The sequence below is a fragment of the Halictus rubicundus genome, chromosome 11 (assembly GCF_050948215.1).
Source record: "Halictus rubicundus isolate RS-2024b chromosome 11, iyHalRubi1_principal, whole genome shotgun sequence".
Taxonomy (NCBI): Eukaryota; Metazoa; Arthropoda; class Insecta; order Hymenoptera; family Halictidae; genus Halictus; species Halictus rubicundus.
In genome coordinates this window covers 6,766,923-6,785,665 of record NC_135159.1, presented here as the reverse complement: position 1 = coordinate 6,785,665, position 18,743 = coordinate 6,766,923, and the positions used below count along the sequence as shown (strand labels likewise).

The following is an 18,743-nucleotide window of genomic DNA, read 5'->3' as shown; positions in this document are numbered from 1 at the left end:
CCACGTGCAAGCGTAACCTCCAAAGTCGAATTAAAAAGTCCCTTTAGCACATTTCAACTCTACTCAGCTCGCGCATATGTCAATTATTGATTACTTCTACTTCTGTCGGTGTCAAGTAGATAACGTGTTACCACCGCGTTATAGTTCACAATGAGCAGAAGTAATACCCGATCCGCAAACACATTGCACATGATGTTCATAATTTTTTCAGTTCTCCTGGCACATTAATCCATTTCATTCCTAATGGCAGTGCTAATTGCGGAACAATACCGTGTGTGAAAAATACAGAACAAAAACAAGTGAAATATTACTTTAAGCTAAGTGCACACGTTTTGTAAACCTAAATACCAATATTACTCAACTATTTTATGACATTAAAGATAACCATACATTTATGCAACCGTGCATAATAATGTAAATCCTTGCACAAATATTTATTTCTAAAAATTTTTTTAAATTGCAATGTAATTATTTATACCACAATTTTACAAATGTTTTTTACACAATACTATATTCAATTACATATAATATGGTATTATCAAAAAAAAATAGGTTGAAAAAATATATATGTATTGTTAAGCGACCCGTGACGGTCACTACATATCAACATGGCGGTGCCCTTCTTACCTATCAAAAATCGCACATCTTTACACACACATAACTTTTAAACTAGTGATCTCCTAGGATCAAAACTTGGATTTTCGGCATTTCCTCGACAAAATCTACAGGATTGCATTTAAAAAAGTTTTAAATTTCTGGTTTCCTGAGACGAAGTTTAACCGTTAACTCTATAATGAGTTACATATTCATAATTTCGACAATTGCAAACGTTTTACGAATAGAATTAACTGCATTTCAACCTGTACCAACGGACATGTAAGCGTCACACATTTTGTCTAACGCTGAAAAATAGAAATACAGCCGATTGCGAGAAGGGAAAGCGAGCTACTGTATTGTTAATTTAAAGAAAAAGCTTTCTACTTCCGTGTGCTTACTTTCTGCGTTTCTAATTCCTCCCGCAGAATGAAGTCGTGATTGGCGGCAAAGACCTCGAGATATGAGCTAGTAATCCCACTTTTATATCGGTCGCCACTCAGCTAGCTTTTATGTTAGAGCCGCCAAAAGGTTGCACGAATCCTTCGACCAGAAGTCATTTATCAGTTGAACCCTATTCGTCGTGTTAAGCCCGCGAGCTTTATCAAATACAAAGACCACGAAATTGAACAGTGTAAATGAAGTTGTATTACGTCACGCCTAACAAATATGTCAGCACAGTACAGTCTGTCACACCAGAGGCTACCATAGACATTTGCAAGAGAGCCAGTTAAATATACAAAATTTGTATACAATAAATGTACAAACGACCAAAAAATTAAATTTCTACATATTATTATTTGGGCATTTTTTTTAGTATATACTGGATAACACTTTCAAGAATTTTCTCAGCAGTAAAAAAAAACTTCTACCTTAAAATTCTGCAACTTTAATAATATAAACATTCAGCAGCAAAAATTCTCAAACGTTGGTCAATTTATTATTACACACTTTAGACCCCTACTAATAAAATTTCAAACCCTGTATGCTTTAGAAATAATTCACAGAGAACCTCTTTCTTCTTAGCCATGACAAACATTTTAAATTTTTATTTTACTCTTTCAGATGAAAGATCCACATGCTGTTCACAAAAGTAGCGTATAATATGAGAAACTTCCCTCAAGACGAAACAGAGATTATGCGAATGAGGAATACATAAAGGTTTCATGAATTATCCAAGAGATAGGAAACGATCATAGAAAACTATTGTCAATGCATCGACGATTAAAAATAAATGTAAGAATTAATATTTCACGGCGAAGGTCGGCGTCGATAAACGACATTTCTAGTAGCATGATCTAATGCGTTGTCGAGTATAAATGCTCACGGATATTCATTATTCATTTACAGAATTTTGAATAAATATTCTGAACTATGAAATTTTCCGGAGAGTCTTTTATTGTTAATCGATCGTATAATTTTGTTCGTGTTTCATAGTGTGTTGCATCTAATGAAATATTGTGTCTACGAAGAGACCGCTATCGAAACAAATGATGGCAGCGATCATGTTAAATATTCATCAGGTGCACGTGCACTTAACTGTCTCGATTTAACCCTGCGGAGGTCATGGTTCATCGGATAGATACATGCAAAATCTTTTTATAAATATTTTTTAACAGAGCAAGAGTAATTGACAGATGTACAGTCTGCGTAAAAAGTATTCGTACAGCGACTAACTGCACGAAAACGATTTGTTTAACGACATACGTTGGTCAATTTTCGGAAAACGAACAATATTCATTAGAAATGATAGATATACCTGTACTATTTGTTTTTACGAAATTTTCACAATTTAAATATCGGGAATTTATGTCGTGTTGAAATGTAGTGTTTAAATACTATTTGGATCCAATACTATTAATGAAATCGTGAAAATTGATAGAAACAATATGTATACGTATTTCAACATTTCTTTTAAATAATTTTACCTAAAATAAAATATACATATACATATGCACGAAATATGTTAAATTAAAGTTCAAATGTTCAATAAGAATATCTGAGAAGTAGCACTTTTAAATTGTATTTACTCTTCAAGATATACAATCTGCATGATGTCCTTACGAATTCTCTTTAGGTCAGAAATCGAAGAGTTGTACGAGTAAAGAATAGGATAAAGATCAAGAGAATAGATTACAATATGGTTTCCCGAAAATAAAGTTCAAACCGGAAAATCCGTTTGAAGTCAAAGCACGAAAAATTACTCGGCTATTAAATCAATAAACAATCCGTGAATTAAACGTAAGAATTAATATTTCACATTGAAGGTTAGGGTCCAATAACGACATTATTCATGAAAATGCCGGATACAATATAGAGAAGTATTGACAGTAAAAACTATAACCGTCGATTTTTTATGAGTAATATTATATGATGCCGATTAGGGTATATAAATTACTTACTGTAATAACGTAAAATTGATACGATCTTCCACTTATTACATATCTGGAATTTTTCAAAGTATTCTAAACTTGAACAGTATTTCATAATTCATTAAAAAATAGTAATATATAATTCAACAAAAATAAAGTTGAAATATTTGTTCAATTAATAATTTTTTGACATACATAGGTCAATACTTTTTTATACAAAATGAAATCTTCAAAACACTTTCAGCTACAAATAAACTGTTATAGCCATATTGTAGTCCTCTTTATACTGAGAAACTTTGGTCAATAAAGTTTCTTCATATTTTCCAAAACAGCAAGGATAATGATGTGCTAATATATACTGAATCACTCAGTGCATACATGCAATATGCAGTACACATTTTCCGATAGAAAATTCAAATATTTAATTCTGATAAATATCGTATTCTCTCCGTTACACAATATTTGCAACGAGATATTTGATTATTGTCATGAAATCATATACTGGTTTAAGAGATTTATTTTCATACACGTTAATATTTACACCTCGAAGTTATAAGGTTGGTAAACGGATAACATTAACAACTGTAATTCTGAAGTGCACAGTTCCTCTGTTAAATACTCAACGATGATTAATTCTCGAATAAATGGAGAGAACAGTTTCTAATTCGTTAGCTGAACGAGTGAGATAGGAACAATGCATAATTAAGCACAGAAGCTCTTAGTGTTTTATTACAGTTCGCAAAAAGGGCAGACAGAACATTTGTATTACCCGGGTCATTTAAATTCCAGTTTTCAAAATAGGAATTCCGAATTCTGCAAATAACATAGGGTAAGCGTCCCAATTACTGTACCTATATTAATTATACTTATTTTGAAAGCATAATGAATATTAAATTTTTCTCATTCAAATCAGTTAATGTATATGGTACATATCTCTTTTTTAATATTGTATATGCTTTAAAAATAAGTATAATTAATATAGACACAGTAATTGGGTCCCTTACCCTACAACTTCGTGAATTAAATAACAGGTTAACTTCGAACGATTCACAAGAAGGAAAAGAAGGAAAGTGCGTTTTTCTTTGATTAAGTAGATCAAGAAGAGTAGGCCCGGGCAACTTGCGGCTCGCGAGCCACAGATCCCCCATTCTCCCTACTTCAGGGTCCCACCAACTAATTCCTGTGGAGTGTAGATGCACATGCACACATTCGCAGTCGCGCGAGAACGCGAGGCAAAGCGTGGTAGGGGCAATATGAAATAGTTAATGGTGGGGGGCTGGTACACTGGTAGTGGGAGTCTTGAAGCGACAGCGGGGAAGAAGTTGCCCGGCCTGGAATAGATCATATTTGTAACCAGACATACTCGCGGACTGACAAGTAATCTGTTTAGATGTTTGCTTGAGGGTGATTAGGCACGAACTTGTGACTCGCCTTGTATGTACAATGTCCTATGAAAACATGCGTGTGTTTATCTTCGACTGTTTTGCCTCGACTACGCCATCTTTAAACTGGATGAGTCAGCTAAAACTGAAAACCGTTTTATTTATCAATTTTTCCAACCATCAATTCAACGGTGTAACAAATTCTCACCCGTTTGCATTTTGATAACTATCAGATGATTATTATAGACGTTTTGAACAAAATTCGAAATTCATTTTTCCATCACCTTCAGTTTTTTAGAAAAAATTGAATAATCAAAACCAAATTTTCAATTGTAAGAATGTTTTCAAAGATGTACAGGGTGTCCAAAAAATGTTGTCCTTGAAAGGAGTGATTCCTCGGGTCATTTCGAGTAACTTTTTCCTTTGCGGAAATGCTCTCCGCGGCTTTGTTACGGAGTTATTAACGAAAAACACGGACCAATCAGAGAGCGACTACCGCGGCCGGATTCCGGCCCGATGAGAGGCCCCACTAAGCGTGGCGTTGACATTGGTCGAGCCGGGGTCCGTTTACTGTATCCGCGCTCTGATTGGTCCGTGTTTTTCGTTAATAGCTCCGTAACGAACCCGCGGAGAACATTTTCGCAAAGGAAAAAGTTACTGCAAATGATTTCAGGATCACCTCCTCGAAAGATGGCAGAAGATTATGGAGCAAAATGTTCACCGGGACGGACGCCACTTGCCCAACTTATCTTCGTCTTCTTCACCACTTATTTTCATTTAATTTCATATAACAAAATTTAAAACTGTTTCTTAAGTATATGGACAGACTGTTACAAGTAAAAATAAATTGGCGTTAATTATTACGAAAACAAAGTTGTTATTGGCACCTAATGAAAAAGCGTGGCGTCCCTCCTACGTTTTATTTATGGAGACTTTATGCAGTCACAGTAACGCCCAGGCACGAGTGACTCTTAAAATTCCCCTGGATCATGGATCGATCCTCTCTGATTCCGGCGGTCGTTCGAAAATAACCGTCAACCCACGGCCACGGCACGTGGGCTTTATGGTCGTTCCGCGGCACAAGTTCCTTCCGGTCACGAGTCATTCGGAAGAAATGAATGGACGCCGAAGGCTTCCCTTTAGAATCGATTAATTCTCGTTCCCGGGGCGCGGCGGAAAGAAATTCGGGGAGGAACTCGCAGGCAACCGGAAACTAAAGGGTGTGCTCGCGCAGCTTTTGGGGGGTGAGTAATGGAAAGAAAAAAGGAGAAGGGGACCACGGTTCCTACGTCCAAACAGTATCGAACTGTCCTAAAAAATCAGACCACACTGGTCCGCAAAAGTATTCGAACACTCGCCACTTTTAGGCCATGAATAATGCATAGCCTGCGCCCTTTGCATTCGGAGATCCGGTTGCAGGGAACTGCAAACTCGGCGGCCGCTTTGCTCCAAGGTCGATGAAAGTTTTCAACACGCTGGACACACTATGAGTTATATTTAAGACTGAAATACTGAATCACGTTCGGTCACGGAGTTGTATCACTGGACAAAATGATAGAACACTATTAACCCTTAATTAGTATTAATACTTTGCAGAAACGTAACTAGTACGCCGGACTCGTGGCAGGCCCGAAATAAGAAACTTTAAAAGTTAATGCGTGACACAGAGTTAATACGTTTGATTAACATGTTTTAATTATTATTACGAATGGCTAAAATTATTTTGGCCACCGGTGACCGTTAAAAATGACCAGAATGTTTTTCGTTTTTGGTTACTAGTAACTATAATCGTTCGTAGTAATATTAAAAATTAATAGTTTTTAGAAAATTTCTTCGAGGTTTAACTGGCATTCATTTAAATAAATATTAATTCTCGCTCGGTGACATTTTCAAAGATACTTGAAAAGTAACTGTTATTTCGGATCTTTGGGTTTTCTGTAAAATATGAGATTGTCGAGATATTTAGATCAGAAGTTTTCTCGCAACCACCCAGTATTCGCTAAGTAGTCACGTGGAGTATCAAGGCGACCGCGTTAATCCGGGCGACACTGTTTTATTGAGATTCAAACAGGCCCGACGTCTTTAAATAGCTCCGGAAGACGGAAAGTTCGCCGGTAGAGTTTTCATTCATCCCCTCGTCTCCGGTGGATCATCGTCGAACTGTTCCCAGTCTTCCGTTTACGAAAGAGCTCTCTCTCTCTGTCTCCCCTCACTCTTCATGGTTGCGAAAGTTTCGCCGTTTCGTATCGCTCGGTTCGGTGCATCTCAGCTGAGTTTTCTTCGCGTTAACATCCACCCACGCGGCTTCAGCGACCTCTTCTGCAAGCGTTCAACCAACCCCGGCCGCTTGTTTCAGGAAAGATAAGTCAGTGGGAGAGGTATCGGGCCACGAGGAGTCGGAGGATCGAGGACACCCCAGTTATAACGGGTGAACCACGGAACCAACTATTCGGGTGCCAAATCGATCGACTTCCTAATCAAAAACCCGGAAAACAATTGACCATGTCACGAAAGCAATTCCAGAGCTCGGCGAAATTTTGGAGAAAAAATATTTCAATGGCTACTTTAAATAATCGTTGCTACACAATTCCACTAAAATACTATCTTAAATGTGCAGTTTCCGCAAAGGAAATATTTTTATTCCGATAATGTAAAACATGCGATAAAATATTTCGATTTTGATAATCAAGAGCATAGAATAGAATATTTTTAATTCGATACATACTATCGTAAATGAACGGTACAGTTTCCGCAAAGGAAATATTTTTATTCCGATAATGTAAAACATACGATAAAATATTTCGATTTTGATAATCAAGAGCATAGAATAGAATATTTTTAAATCGATACTCTAAAAAATATAATGATTTATTTGTACTTTGCGTTAAAATTGTGTTGAAAATATTTCTTGAAACAGCTGATATTAGAGTGCAAGAAACTATAATTTTTTATTTATTTTCTCATATAAAATTACCCCTTCACAGTTGTACCCAATACTCGGTTGTCTTCGAAGAACTAAATGCGGTATTAAATTATTATGATTGTGGTATGACATTTTGTATGGTAGTAAATATATATAACAATTATTGGTACAGTTGCTGTACATTTACTGCAATATGAAACACATATGTACAATTTTTCTAAACAGTTTTTTGATAGCGTTACACAGAGATCTACTGTATTTTCATTTATTTTGCTGAATGTCACATGAAGGTCATAGGAATGTTATGATATTTAGGTCGTTGAATTCGTTTTAGCCTTAACCACTGTATGGAGATAATAAAAACACAGAGTTGTTTAAAGAAACAGCGATGATCTTGCAGTTTTGAAAACCAACCACAACAACTCTTTGACAACAATGAGAATATTTAAAAGTGGACAAATTTTGGGTAGGTCAGACACCTAAAATATTAATATAGTGGAAGTTAACGATTTTTAATTTTTCGCTCCGTGTCTTTTACTTGACCTAACCTTTTTACAACTTTCCCATAATTTTGCCGACAAATAATGGCGGATTTACGCTTTATTAGAGCCTAATTTCAACGGGGTCGTATTTCTCTGGCATTTTGTATCCACTACCAATAATAAGCGAGATATTCACAAGCGGTTCGAGTTAGTTAGGACGCCCTTCGAAATGAGGAACAGAATAGTGATAGTTACACTAACCGGTTCACCCTGTATAACTTGCACGGAAGGGGTTAAACGCGGTTTATTCACGACGAGGAGCCGGTTCCTCGGTGACTTCCACCGCCTTTTATGCTCCCGAATGCAGATGAGAAAAGTTTTATTAACTTACGGAACGGGTTAATTGAAAATTATTAAATATTCAGAACCGCGCGGGACAGCCGGCCCGCGGCAAGCAAACGTTAAATGAAAAACACGACGCGCTGTTTGCCGAAGGATAAATCGATCGACCGCCCTTGCCACAATTATGTGCGATGTATGTGGCAGTGGTTGGACATTTCCCATTTCGAATAGCAGCAACGAAAATAGATCGTGAACAGGGAAGCAATCCTTTCACCGCATAATCGGACACAAAAGTTCTTGTACAGTTAAATGAAAAATGCAGTCGAACCTGTATTATCGAGGCTAACAAAGAGACGCACAGTGGATCAAGAGGGTACAGTAATGTCTCCATATACAGTCACTCATGGTGAAAATCGAACGGTGTGCATCGACGCATATTTTAACTATGTTCGGTAAAAGGATACGAATTTTGTCAAAAATTTAATTACCCATAATATATTTTCATAACTCCTACGGGAACTAAAGAAATGATTTTTTATTATAAAAATGTAACAGAAAGAAAAATGTGACCGAAATTGACATCGTATTAAAAATCGTACAAGGTATGATAACGTATAATTACACAATAACACAGTAATTGACGTAGTATACTTTGTATGCACTATCTTTCGATTTTTGTTTTTTAGTACTATGTTAACCCATGTGTCCATAATTCTATCTATAAATTTACTACTCCAAATGCCGAAACACAATATTCCCACCGAGCTTCATAGTCGAATTCAAATTTTTTCAAAAGTTATGATATTTACTAATATACTCCTTTGCGAAATTTAATCTTTTTTCTCTATTTTTATCGAGGTGATATATATACAACTTGAAGTGAATTGAATATCTGTAGGAATTCATTTTAGGAATTATGAAACATTATACATTGACTAAAAAATCAAAAAGTTTTGATTTTTAATCCGAAGCTGTGCAATTATATTTTTACTTTTTTGGGAAGATCGAATAATATGTGATTAAGTATCAGAGAAAGCAACGAACATTTTTAGATATAAAAGGCATTAATACAGAATTTACATGTTCGCACATTTGCAAACAATTTCCAGGAACCACAAACTGAAATATAATTTCATTTTCTTCACTAATGAGAATGCGAAATAAAATGGAAGTGCATTGAATGTTAATTATTTCATATGTTTATAAAATTCATAAAAGTCTGCGTGCCCTCCATTCAAAATATTGTACGAGTATTGAACATTATCAAAAAATTAGGACAATTTGATTTCCTTCATCAATGGAAATGAGAAACAGAATGAGTCTTAAATAATATCAAGAAATTAGGTCATTTTAATTTCCGTCATTGATGGAAATGAGAAATATAAATTTTTTATTTATGAAATTCGTGTGCGGCGTGTTTCAGTCGGAAATATGGAAGAAATACTAAATGGTGTCGGAAAGTATTACAAAAATTCAGATAATAAATAAGGCAAAAAATTTCCTTGAATAGCCACTCGAGCAGAAGTTTCTTTCAAAGGTTTATTTCAAGTCCGATGCACAATCGAATCGATTAAAAGTACAAACTTCTGTAAACATCGCGTCGCTGTCGCGGAAAGATTTATGTGCTTCGTAAAGCTATAATAACATTCTATTTGCAGCAGCTAGTTTGCAAACCGTATTGGAGTACGAACTAGAATCACTGAATCACATAATACAAATATTATGATGTGCTTGCCATGATTCATTATTATTAGTAGCAAGTGTCATTTGTAGTACCCGTTGATGAATTATTCTGATTCTATCAACGTTTGTGTAAATACCGACACATAAAGCAAGTTTACAATGTGTAAATAGTATACACAGCAACAAGTTTACACGCTGTTTAATGCAAAATTAGTGCCAGACATTTTTTCATACTACATATGGAATTTTTGTTCAAATTACGTTTTTCTGTTTGCAATTTTGAATCTATTTATTTAAAATTCGTCGAAGCATGTCAAACTCGCAATCAACAATTTTAATAATCAATTATAAGACAATTGTAATAATCACATTCGAAATTAACCAGCAATTTTTTAGATTGAAACACCTCCTGTAAGGGTAGTTTTATAAATCCAGCGTCCCATTCTAGCTATTTCAACGACCCTAAAAACTTCTAAAATCGTACTGTTTGTAATTAATATTTAGACTGCAGATTTCATGCATTATGACAAAAATTAGTACATGCAACTCGAAACAGTAAAAAGATTTAAAGAATTTGAAAATATTAATTTTCAATTTGTTAAAATTATTCAATGAAAAAATAATTCTCTTCTGTATTTTGCACGCAAATCCGCAGCCAATTAATAATGTTTAATTAACAGAGACGCGAATTTCGTTCGGCTTTTTACTCTGGCCCAGTGTGCGTCGTGCGGGCCGATTCTGGCACTGGGAAAGTCGTTTGAAAAGCGTGATTGGTTACAGGTTTAAAACGTGAACTGGCCGTCATTGTTATAAATCTCCATATTTACCAGTCGCGACTGTCGTTTACGTCACACTTTAACAGAAGCGGTTAACAAAGCTGGTTATTACAGCGGCCAAGGGATTATCCCCTCGGGTCTTAACCAATTTACCCGGCAGCAGTAACGTAACCAGATGTACTAGTTAACCAAAGTAAAATTGCATGTGGGGAGGGCGAATTTGCTGCACGTTAACTCCGTTGTCCGCTGGCCGCTGTATTTATGGCGGCGGTGTTAGTTGCTCCTGAATTGTTCCTTCTACAATATGGACACGCGAGCAACATGTGGTCCATGCTGCGTTTGCTGGAAATTAGCTTATTATAATGGTGGATGTTCAACAGGCCACACAGTCGTCTGCAAAATGCTTACGAAATGCTTAATTTTTTAAACAAATCTATCGTGAATAAAAGACTTCAGAAAAGTTGAGTCAAAATTAGCCAGTGAGGGTTGGATAAATAAATTATTCTCAAAACGAATAGAACGGCGTGTAGTAGATATACCAAAAGCTTGAAACAGTGAATTCTCGATATATGTCAAGAACACGGGTCTTGCCAGCGTCATATATCGTCCAGGAGACATACTCGAGCCGTGTTATGTTTACACCCCTCGGCGTCTGAGCTTCGTGTGCCCTCACGAGGTATACCTCGCGGTAGTGGGGATAATTCCGCGACGTTTATCATCCAGGCCTTGGCGACATATATAAAGAAATCACTGTAGTTTCGCAAACCGGTCAAATCCAATGAAACTTGAATAGATTCATTTTGCATTAGAAACATGTTTCTCAAAAGGATTTTTGGCGGCTCCAAAAATTTGTTTATCATACTAATATCATTCCCTACCTTATTGGGCACTCACTATAGCAAATTCTGCACTTTAAAATTGACGGAACACGTGTTTTATGGTGGGAGAGGGATGGGGCCCTAACCAAAATTCAGTATGACAAATAAATTTTTTCGAGCCGGCAAAAATCCTTTTGAGAAACACGTTTTTCATGCAAAACGAACCGGTTTTCCAAATTTCAGGTGAATCGGATTTGACCGGTTTTCAAAACTTTAGCCGGCAATTATCAAGCACATTGGTCTCCATTACGTTGCACGGTTTCTCCCGAAAAAAGATTCCTAAAAATTGGATTATATGGAACGTGTTACGTGAGTTGGCCCCCTAAACTCTCGATGGTCCGGTGCATCGGTGCACGCAGACCGCACAAGTAAGTAAGTAGTTCGTTGTGAAATGTTAAATACCGCCGACGACCTGCGTGTCTATTTATAGAGTCGGCCGGGTCGATATTTGTCCGCTATAGAGTGGAGCGAGTGACCTAGGCGGAAAAGGAAGAAGAGGAAAAGGAAGAAAGCTCGAGGAAGTGATCGAGGAGAGCGTGGATCGGAATCAGGATCAGAATCGGGTGGAAAGAAAGAACGGGGCAGAAGAAGCGCACATGTTCTTCGACGGTTTTTGTGCACAGGCGTCCGGGCCAATTTCACCTTGCCGTTTCAAATCTTGTAGAGCCGGGTCGACTCCTGAAATCTTCCAACAGTTGTCTGGTCCCTACGATTTTCATCTTGGGCGAGTCGGCTTCCCCATCTTTCTCGAGTTTACTGGCCCATGTGTTCCCATAGACATAAATAAACTCGATTCATTCGGAAAACATTGCGAGCTACGATTCCAAAGCTCCAATTCGGAGATGTTCGGCGCGGAAACTCTGGAGAACAATGACATGTGCCAAATAGCCAGATTACACTGAACCTACCAAGCGTTATTAGCATCATTAGCATTATTATGTTACCTTATAAAAATGGCGACACTAGATTTATTGAGATTGTCCGTAATTTTCAATATACAGTTTTCTTTTGATATAAGACGACGATGGTTGTTTCGAAATAATAATATTTTTTCCTTTATGATCTTCCAGACAACATTATAGGGCCCATAAATTCTCGGCCCACTCAAGAACAATGTCACGTCGAATACCCTCAAGTCTAAAACTGTAATACAGTGATTTCTTTGTATATGTCGCCAAGGCCTGGATGATAAATGTCGCGGAATTATCCCCACTACTGCGGCGTATACTCCGTGAAGGACCACAAAGCTCGAGATGCCTCGGACACCGAGGAGTGGGGTATATCTCTTCTCCTGGACGATATATGACGCTGGCAAGACCAGTGTTCTTGACATATATCGAGAAGTCATTGTATATGACGCTGGCAAGACCCGTGTTGTTGACATATATTGTAAATTCACTGTATATGACACTGGCAAGACCCGTGTTCTTGACATATATCGAGAATTCACTGTAGATGATTGGACATGGACAATTCTTCCACTATTTTCCGTAAATGAATTTACAGAAAAAATAACGGAACCAATATTCTATTCAGCGGTATATAAAACTTACGGGACGAGATTGTATAGTAACTTTCCGTGGTTGAAACGCGGAAACTGGAAAACTAACTAGAAAGACAACAGAGTTTCTATTGAATTGGCGCGAATAGTGACAGACAAATGCACGCGAGAATTCCGCGGGATTGAGGTTTCGCCTGGACGAAGATTTTCAAAGGAAAATACCCACTAGTGCGGAGCACTGGCTAGCATTTCCCCCTCGCGAAATTGCAGATCCTCTTGCGAGATAAGGCACCGGTTTCCCCTTTTTCTCAATGTTTTACCAAAGGATATGTGGAATCATTTATAAAGGTATATCGACTGCCACGCACGCACACACACACACACACACACGAACACAAGCACATTGTCGAATAAATCACGAGGACTTCTCGGATTTGATTTTCTTGCCGGCCTGTGTTACTTCCGTTTCCGTGCAAGATTCATGTAACCGAGGAATCAATTTTTGTCCATCCTTGTTCTGTAGCAGACAATTAGCACACACCGGTTCACTATTAAAACTGACCGGCGACTAGTAAAATTTGAACTATACCGACACTCTTGAAATTAAGGAATTGGTTTAGAACACCAAAAACTTTTGCGACCCCTTTTTAGTTAAATTATGGTTGTCTTTTAAATTTCTGGGGTAATTTATCTCACATTCTGTACCTACATTATTCCCAGCATATTAAAACTATTGAAAATGGAAATACATTTCTATTCAACTCCTGTTTGTTGCAATTGCGGTAAAAAATTTTGATTTTGCATAAAGATTCACAACAAAATCCTAAAATATTTAAAAAGATATGAATACGATCTCGAAATGGGTGACTAAAACACATTGCCTTTAACATTTCAATTTCAACACAGCACGTTTTAAACGTTTTCCATCGTGTAACCAGAAATCCATGTGGTATCTTTACTTTCACATAAATATGCAATATTTTTCGTATCTCTTATAATTACACGTATTAATAAATAGACTGCGTTAGTGATTCGATCATAGACTTCAATTTTGTGCGTTGATAATAAATATAAGTAGACGAAATTGAGAAATAATATCGCATTGATTTTCAATTAAAAAAAAAAGCAAATAAAAACAAAAATTTTTAAAAATAAAATTGAAAAAGCAAATAAATGTTCATGTAACTCCCGGTATCTTACAATAAATAGGGATTACTTTTATTTTGCACAAAAGTCAACGTATCGGTGAACGGTAAATGCACGGTAAACGAGGATATCGCGGTAAAAATGCTCGAAACATTTGCATACACGCTCTAAAAATAGCCGTTTAAATTGCACGTTTAAAATGAAAGGAGAGACGTTCGGAAAAAATATTCCGGCCGGTTTGACCGACTTCGGGGGGTAGTTATTTGCGCCGAGGAATTCCGTAATTTCCATGTTGGGCTAAACGAGGAAATTGGATTACACGCGCAAAAGGATCGGCTCGCGTGAGTATCGAGTGTTTCGCGTTTCCCAACCGTAATGTTGGCTACCCTTGCGTGCGGTTTACAGGACACGTGATTTTTTTTCGTTCGTTTTCACGCAACCCCCGTTCGGACTTGTCGACAACTTGCACAGGGTGTCTTCCAAAAACGTTGTCATTCTTCGAAAGGGGTGTGATTTCCGAGGTGATTCGAGGTTAATTTTTCCTTCGCGAAGATATTTTCAGAGGTCTTTCCGTTTATCGAAAATCAAGGTGACCTTGAATTCTCCGAAACGCCTTCGCGCATGTAAACAACGTTTGCATCGACATTTTCGCGGAATTTGAACTGACAATGAGTTTCTTTGTCGAATGAGATTTACCACGACCACCCCGTACACGGCTTTCAATCTTGCACCCGCCTTGTGTCAACGATGGTTTTCGATGCTTTACACGTGGCTGTTACTGGGTTACACGGTGAAATTAGCCGTCGTTCACACGCTTTCACCGAAACATTACGTTGTTACTCAACGTCCGGTTTTACAGCACTCCTCTGACAGTGCTGGGTAAAAAGGGGGAATAAAAATATTTTCCGAGAGCATTTCCCAAATGTTGCATTGTTAAATTTTGAAATTATTCTGTTCTTTTGTATCAACACATTCGCGACCGGCAAATTTTTTCCGTTTCTAATACCGAGTACCGGCGAAAATAATAAAATTCTGAAGCTGATTGCCGCAAACTTGTATCGCTAAAGCAAGGATTAATTAATAACTTAAATTTAAATCCAATCCCATTAATGCGCCTAATGCTGCCGCATTCAGAAACACAAATTGCAGGACGTGAATTCACGTCAGCGGCAATCAGGAATAGAATTTAGAATGACGTGAATTTACGTCAGCGGTCGCGAATGCGTGTTAAAATGAACACTAGTTGAAATATTTTTTTGATTTTACAACATGTGTACATGTGTTTCAATATTTCTTTTGGAAAGAATATTAAGTAGCAAAGTTTTCGAATCAAACACAAAAAATCAAAATGGTGACATATTGTATCTACTCTATAGTAACAATTTTGGAAATATTTTATGCACAGTTCTGAATAAAATTATAACACATATAATTTCTCATAACTCGATCTTTGTTTTAAATTATAGTATAGTGGAATAATTATGTTTTAATCGTCATTAACAAGTACATCATACATAAGTATACTTAATCAAAGCAAACATGACAGTAAAATAAAAAACAATGTGAAGTATAGAAGATCAATTAAAGTAAAAGGAAACACGGTATTTGTGTGAGATTATAAGAGAAGTCAAGGAGAATTGAAGTTCGACGATGAAGGCGTGGCCGTAGAGTAGCAGCAGTGTCATAGTTGTCGCATAATTGAAATAATAGCGTTTCACGTTCGTGTATAAGGGTGAAATAAGGGCTGACTTATTAATGGAGACTGATTTCACTTCCCTATCAAGGAAACATCAAATCTGCACGAGTACTTGAAACTAGGGGTTGACACGTTACATTAAATTTCATTCGCCCGTTAAGCTCACCACGTGCAGCCCTTAACGTTTCGGCGCTAATTTGTTCAAGGTGACTAAAATGCCACGTGTCATAGTTAACTGCATGATACTTCAGAAAACATTATCGAGTTGCTATTCTCTATTGCTGCAACGCATAACACTTCTTACACTGCAATACAATTTACAGTAAAGTCTTGATGTAAGCCCAATCCTCGGGTCCGTGTTGTGACATAGATCGTGTAGGGCTACTATTTTCATGTAGTAAACCACTGAATACAGTTCAAATTATATCGTGTTTAGTGTCATTTTAATCAGAAAAATGTCAGTCGTCAGTCATTTTAATCAGAAATCGACAAAAAATGGATTTAAATACGTAAATATTGGTCCTTTTTTCGCGAATCGGAAATGTAGTGTCTGAATACTTTTTGGACCCACTGTGTGTCCGTGTACCTTCGTGTCGCTCGCTTTGAAGTGTTTACAAGGGAAAGGAAGAAATCCGACGGCGACCGACAGTGGTGACAACGCGAAAGAGACACGTTCATATAGAATTAACTTCTTTTCTTCCCGACCAGCAAAGATGTACTTCACTCCAGAGACAATGGGAGCTCGTGCTCGGCGAGGTCAGCTCCTTACCAGAAGATGAAGTAGCTTCGAAAGAGTACTCTTCACGGCGGTGGAGTATACAAACAGGCCGCTAATGGGCGCTTCTGCACATTCTATTTCAGAGGACCTAGCTCTCTCTCTCTCTCTCTCTCTCTCTCTCTCTCTCTCTTCTCGTCAGAACGATCGAGTTTCAAATTCCTTTTATAACCAAAGAAAGCAGGAGTTCACCTCGAAAATATAAAAAGACGTCATTTTATTTTGAATCGTCTCCGGTAATGGAATTAGCTTTTGTCCGTGGGAAGTTTTCGAAATTGTTTCGCAATCCTAAAAAAATTGACTTTTTCGAGAAAATCCGATAGACTGAAGCTTTGAAAAAATTGGAACTGATTTAAAAAGTTAAATATTTTGCGCTGCTTCGATTGGTAGTATAATTGTCTCTAAAATATAATAACGGTCTGGACAATGTTTATTATTCTTATGAGATTCTCATTCCCCATTCAATGTTTAACGTTTTTAATTAATCTTAGTAGCTGAATAGTTTCAGGTTTGTCTTATTTGCATATTTTCCTTTTGCATTCTTGCACAATGAATTTTCATTAAATTTTCCCCTATAGGGGAAGGTTCAATCTTCAAATCTGTAATATTAGAATAGAATTTTTTCTACTTTCACAAGCGATTTAATTTGTATAATTTTCCTAGATGAAAATGAATGATGGTCTGCGAAAGTGGAGGCTTCGAGCTTTCAAACGAGTCCAAATTTATTATTGTACTGTGTTTTTTAAACGAAATTATCATAGTTCTAATATGGACAATCTTTCGAGCTAGTGTTCAAATACTTTTTTGACCCAGTGTAGATGCTATAATTCTTACGGCAGTTTCCCCGTCCGTACCCTTCGTTAACAGAAAAATCTTAATACATTAGTTCCGTAATGAAACCCTTGACAACTCTGTGATCTAACGCGAGGCAACCCGGCACCCCATTACCTAAATTAGTTTTCCAGCCACCACGACAACGAGTTCGTATTTATTTCATAGTGAAAGCTGGAAATCACGACGCGAAACTGCTTTTCCTGATAGAATTCTCTCTCATGCACGACTGAATCGTGGATTATGAACTTAAATGCGTTTTCAACCTAAATATTGTTAGATTGAGTGCTCCTTTAATTTTCATATGGAACGTTGTGCACGAATACTGTTCACACAATCACACAGTATATTTTGCATTACTGCAAGATATACTTTCAAAGATTTCAATGACAATCGACGCCCGAAAGATTTATTACACTTTTGCAATAAATTATAATGATACAAATATATGCAGAGTCAGCTGCAGAAGATTGTAAATACCGATTGTTGATTTCATAGTTGACAAATATCGTTTCTACTAATTTTGTGTACACACTAGTATTATCTATTGTCAGACGATAATTTTAAGTAATTCGATCCAAAATAATCGCTTGTCTGAATACGGAAAATTTCAAATAATATTGCAGAAAATTTTGATCGATAGCATCGTAAACTTAAATCTAACGATGATTAATTATGTGGAAACGACTTCATCAGTGCAATCTATGCTCCTTCTTTATGTCGACACACAGACAAGAAGCGCGATTGAGCCTGATTTGTTTATCCCGCGCACTCCGGGGCTTAGGGAAATTGAAATGAGCACCAGATTATAAAATTGAGAACGCGAAAGTTGGCATGCAATGCATCCTTCACGGCGCAGCGGTTCAATTAGGATCGTCATCGAAGCGTGACCGGAAAACGTCGTACGCTTTTCCCATCTTCCTTTGCGTCGTTTCTGCGGTCATTTTTTTATTGTTTATTGATACAAGCCGCATTAACGACGAGCTCGTTAGCGATCATAATATGGTACAAGATGAGTCTACTACTCTTCGCAGAAAATATTCAATCAAAACCGCGGATACGATCGTTGAGAGAATTATTTATATTTTTATATTAACCCGGCAATCCCGGGGTCTCCCATGACGTCAGACAATTTTTCTGTATACTGCTTTTCGCTAATCCATTGCCAGATAATTACAAATGGTTCTTTAGCTTTTTTTGAACGTTTGGATTTTGCACCCTTCAGGGTGTCTCAGTATTGGTGGTACAACCGTGGAGGGGGTGATTTTACTTGAGAAAATAAGTTGATAATAAGTAATAAATTTTTTTCGTTTGAGGCTTTGTTTTCGAGAAATTCGACTTTGAAGATCCAACAAGTTCGCT

At 37.0% G+C, this 18,743-nt stretch overlaps 1 protein-coding gene across 2 annotated transcripts in view; it reads right to left on the bottom strand.

Annotated features, from left to right (window-relative positions):
• Positions 1-10,469: 10,469 nt before the first annotated feature.
• The window catches only part of LOC143359186 (uncharacterized), a 65,969-nt gene continuing 57,695 nt past the window's right edge, over positions 10,470-18,743 (bottom strand). Inside the window, exon 5 of one of the 2 annotated variants that reach the window (XM_076796942.1) lies at positions 10,470-10,887. In XM_076796942.1, coding sequence (XP_076653057.1) covers positions 10,785-10,887 — 103 coding nt within the window. In that variant the 3' untranslated portion in view covers positions 10,470-10,784. Of the gene's footprint in view, positions 10,888-16,366; positions 16,743-18,743 lie in introns of those variants that run through there. The other variant, XM_076796943.1, reaches the window with a different exon arrangement.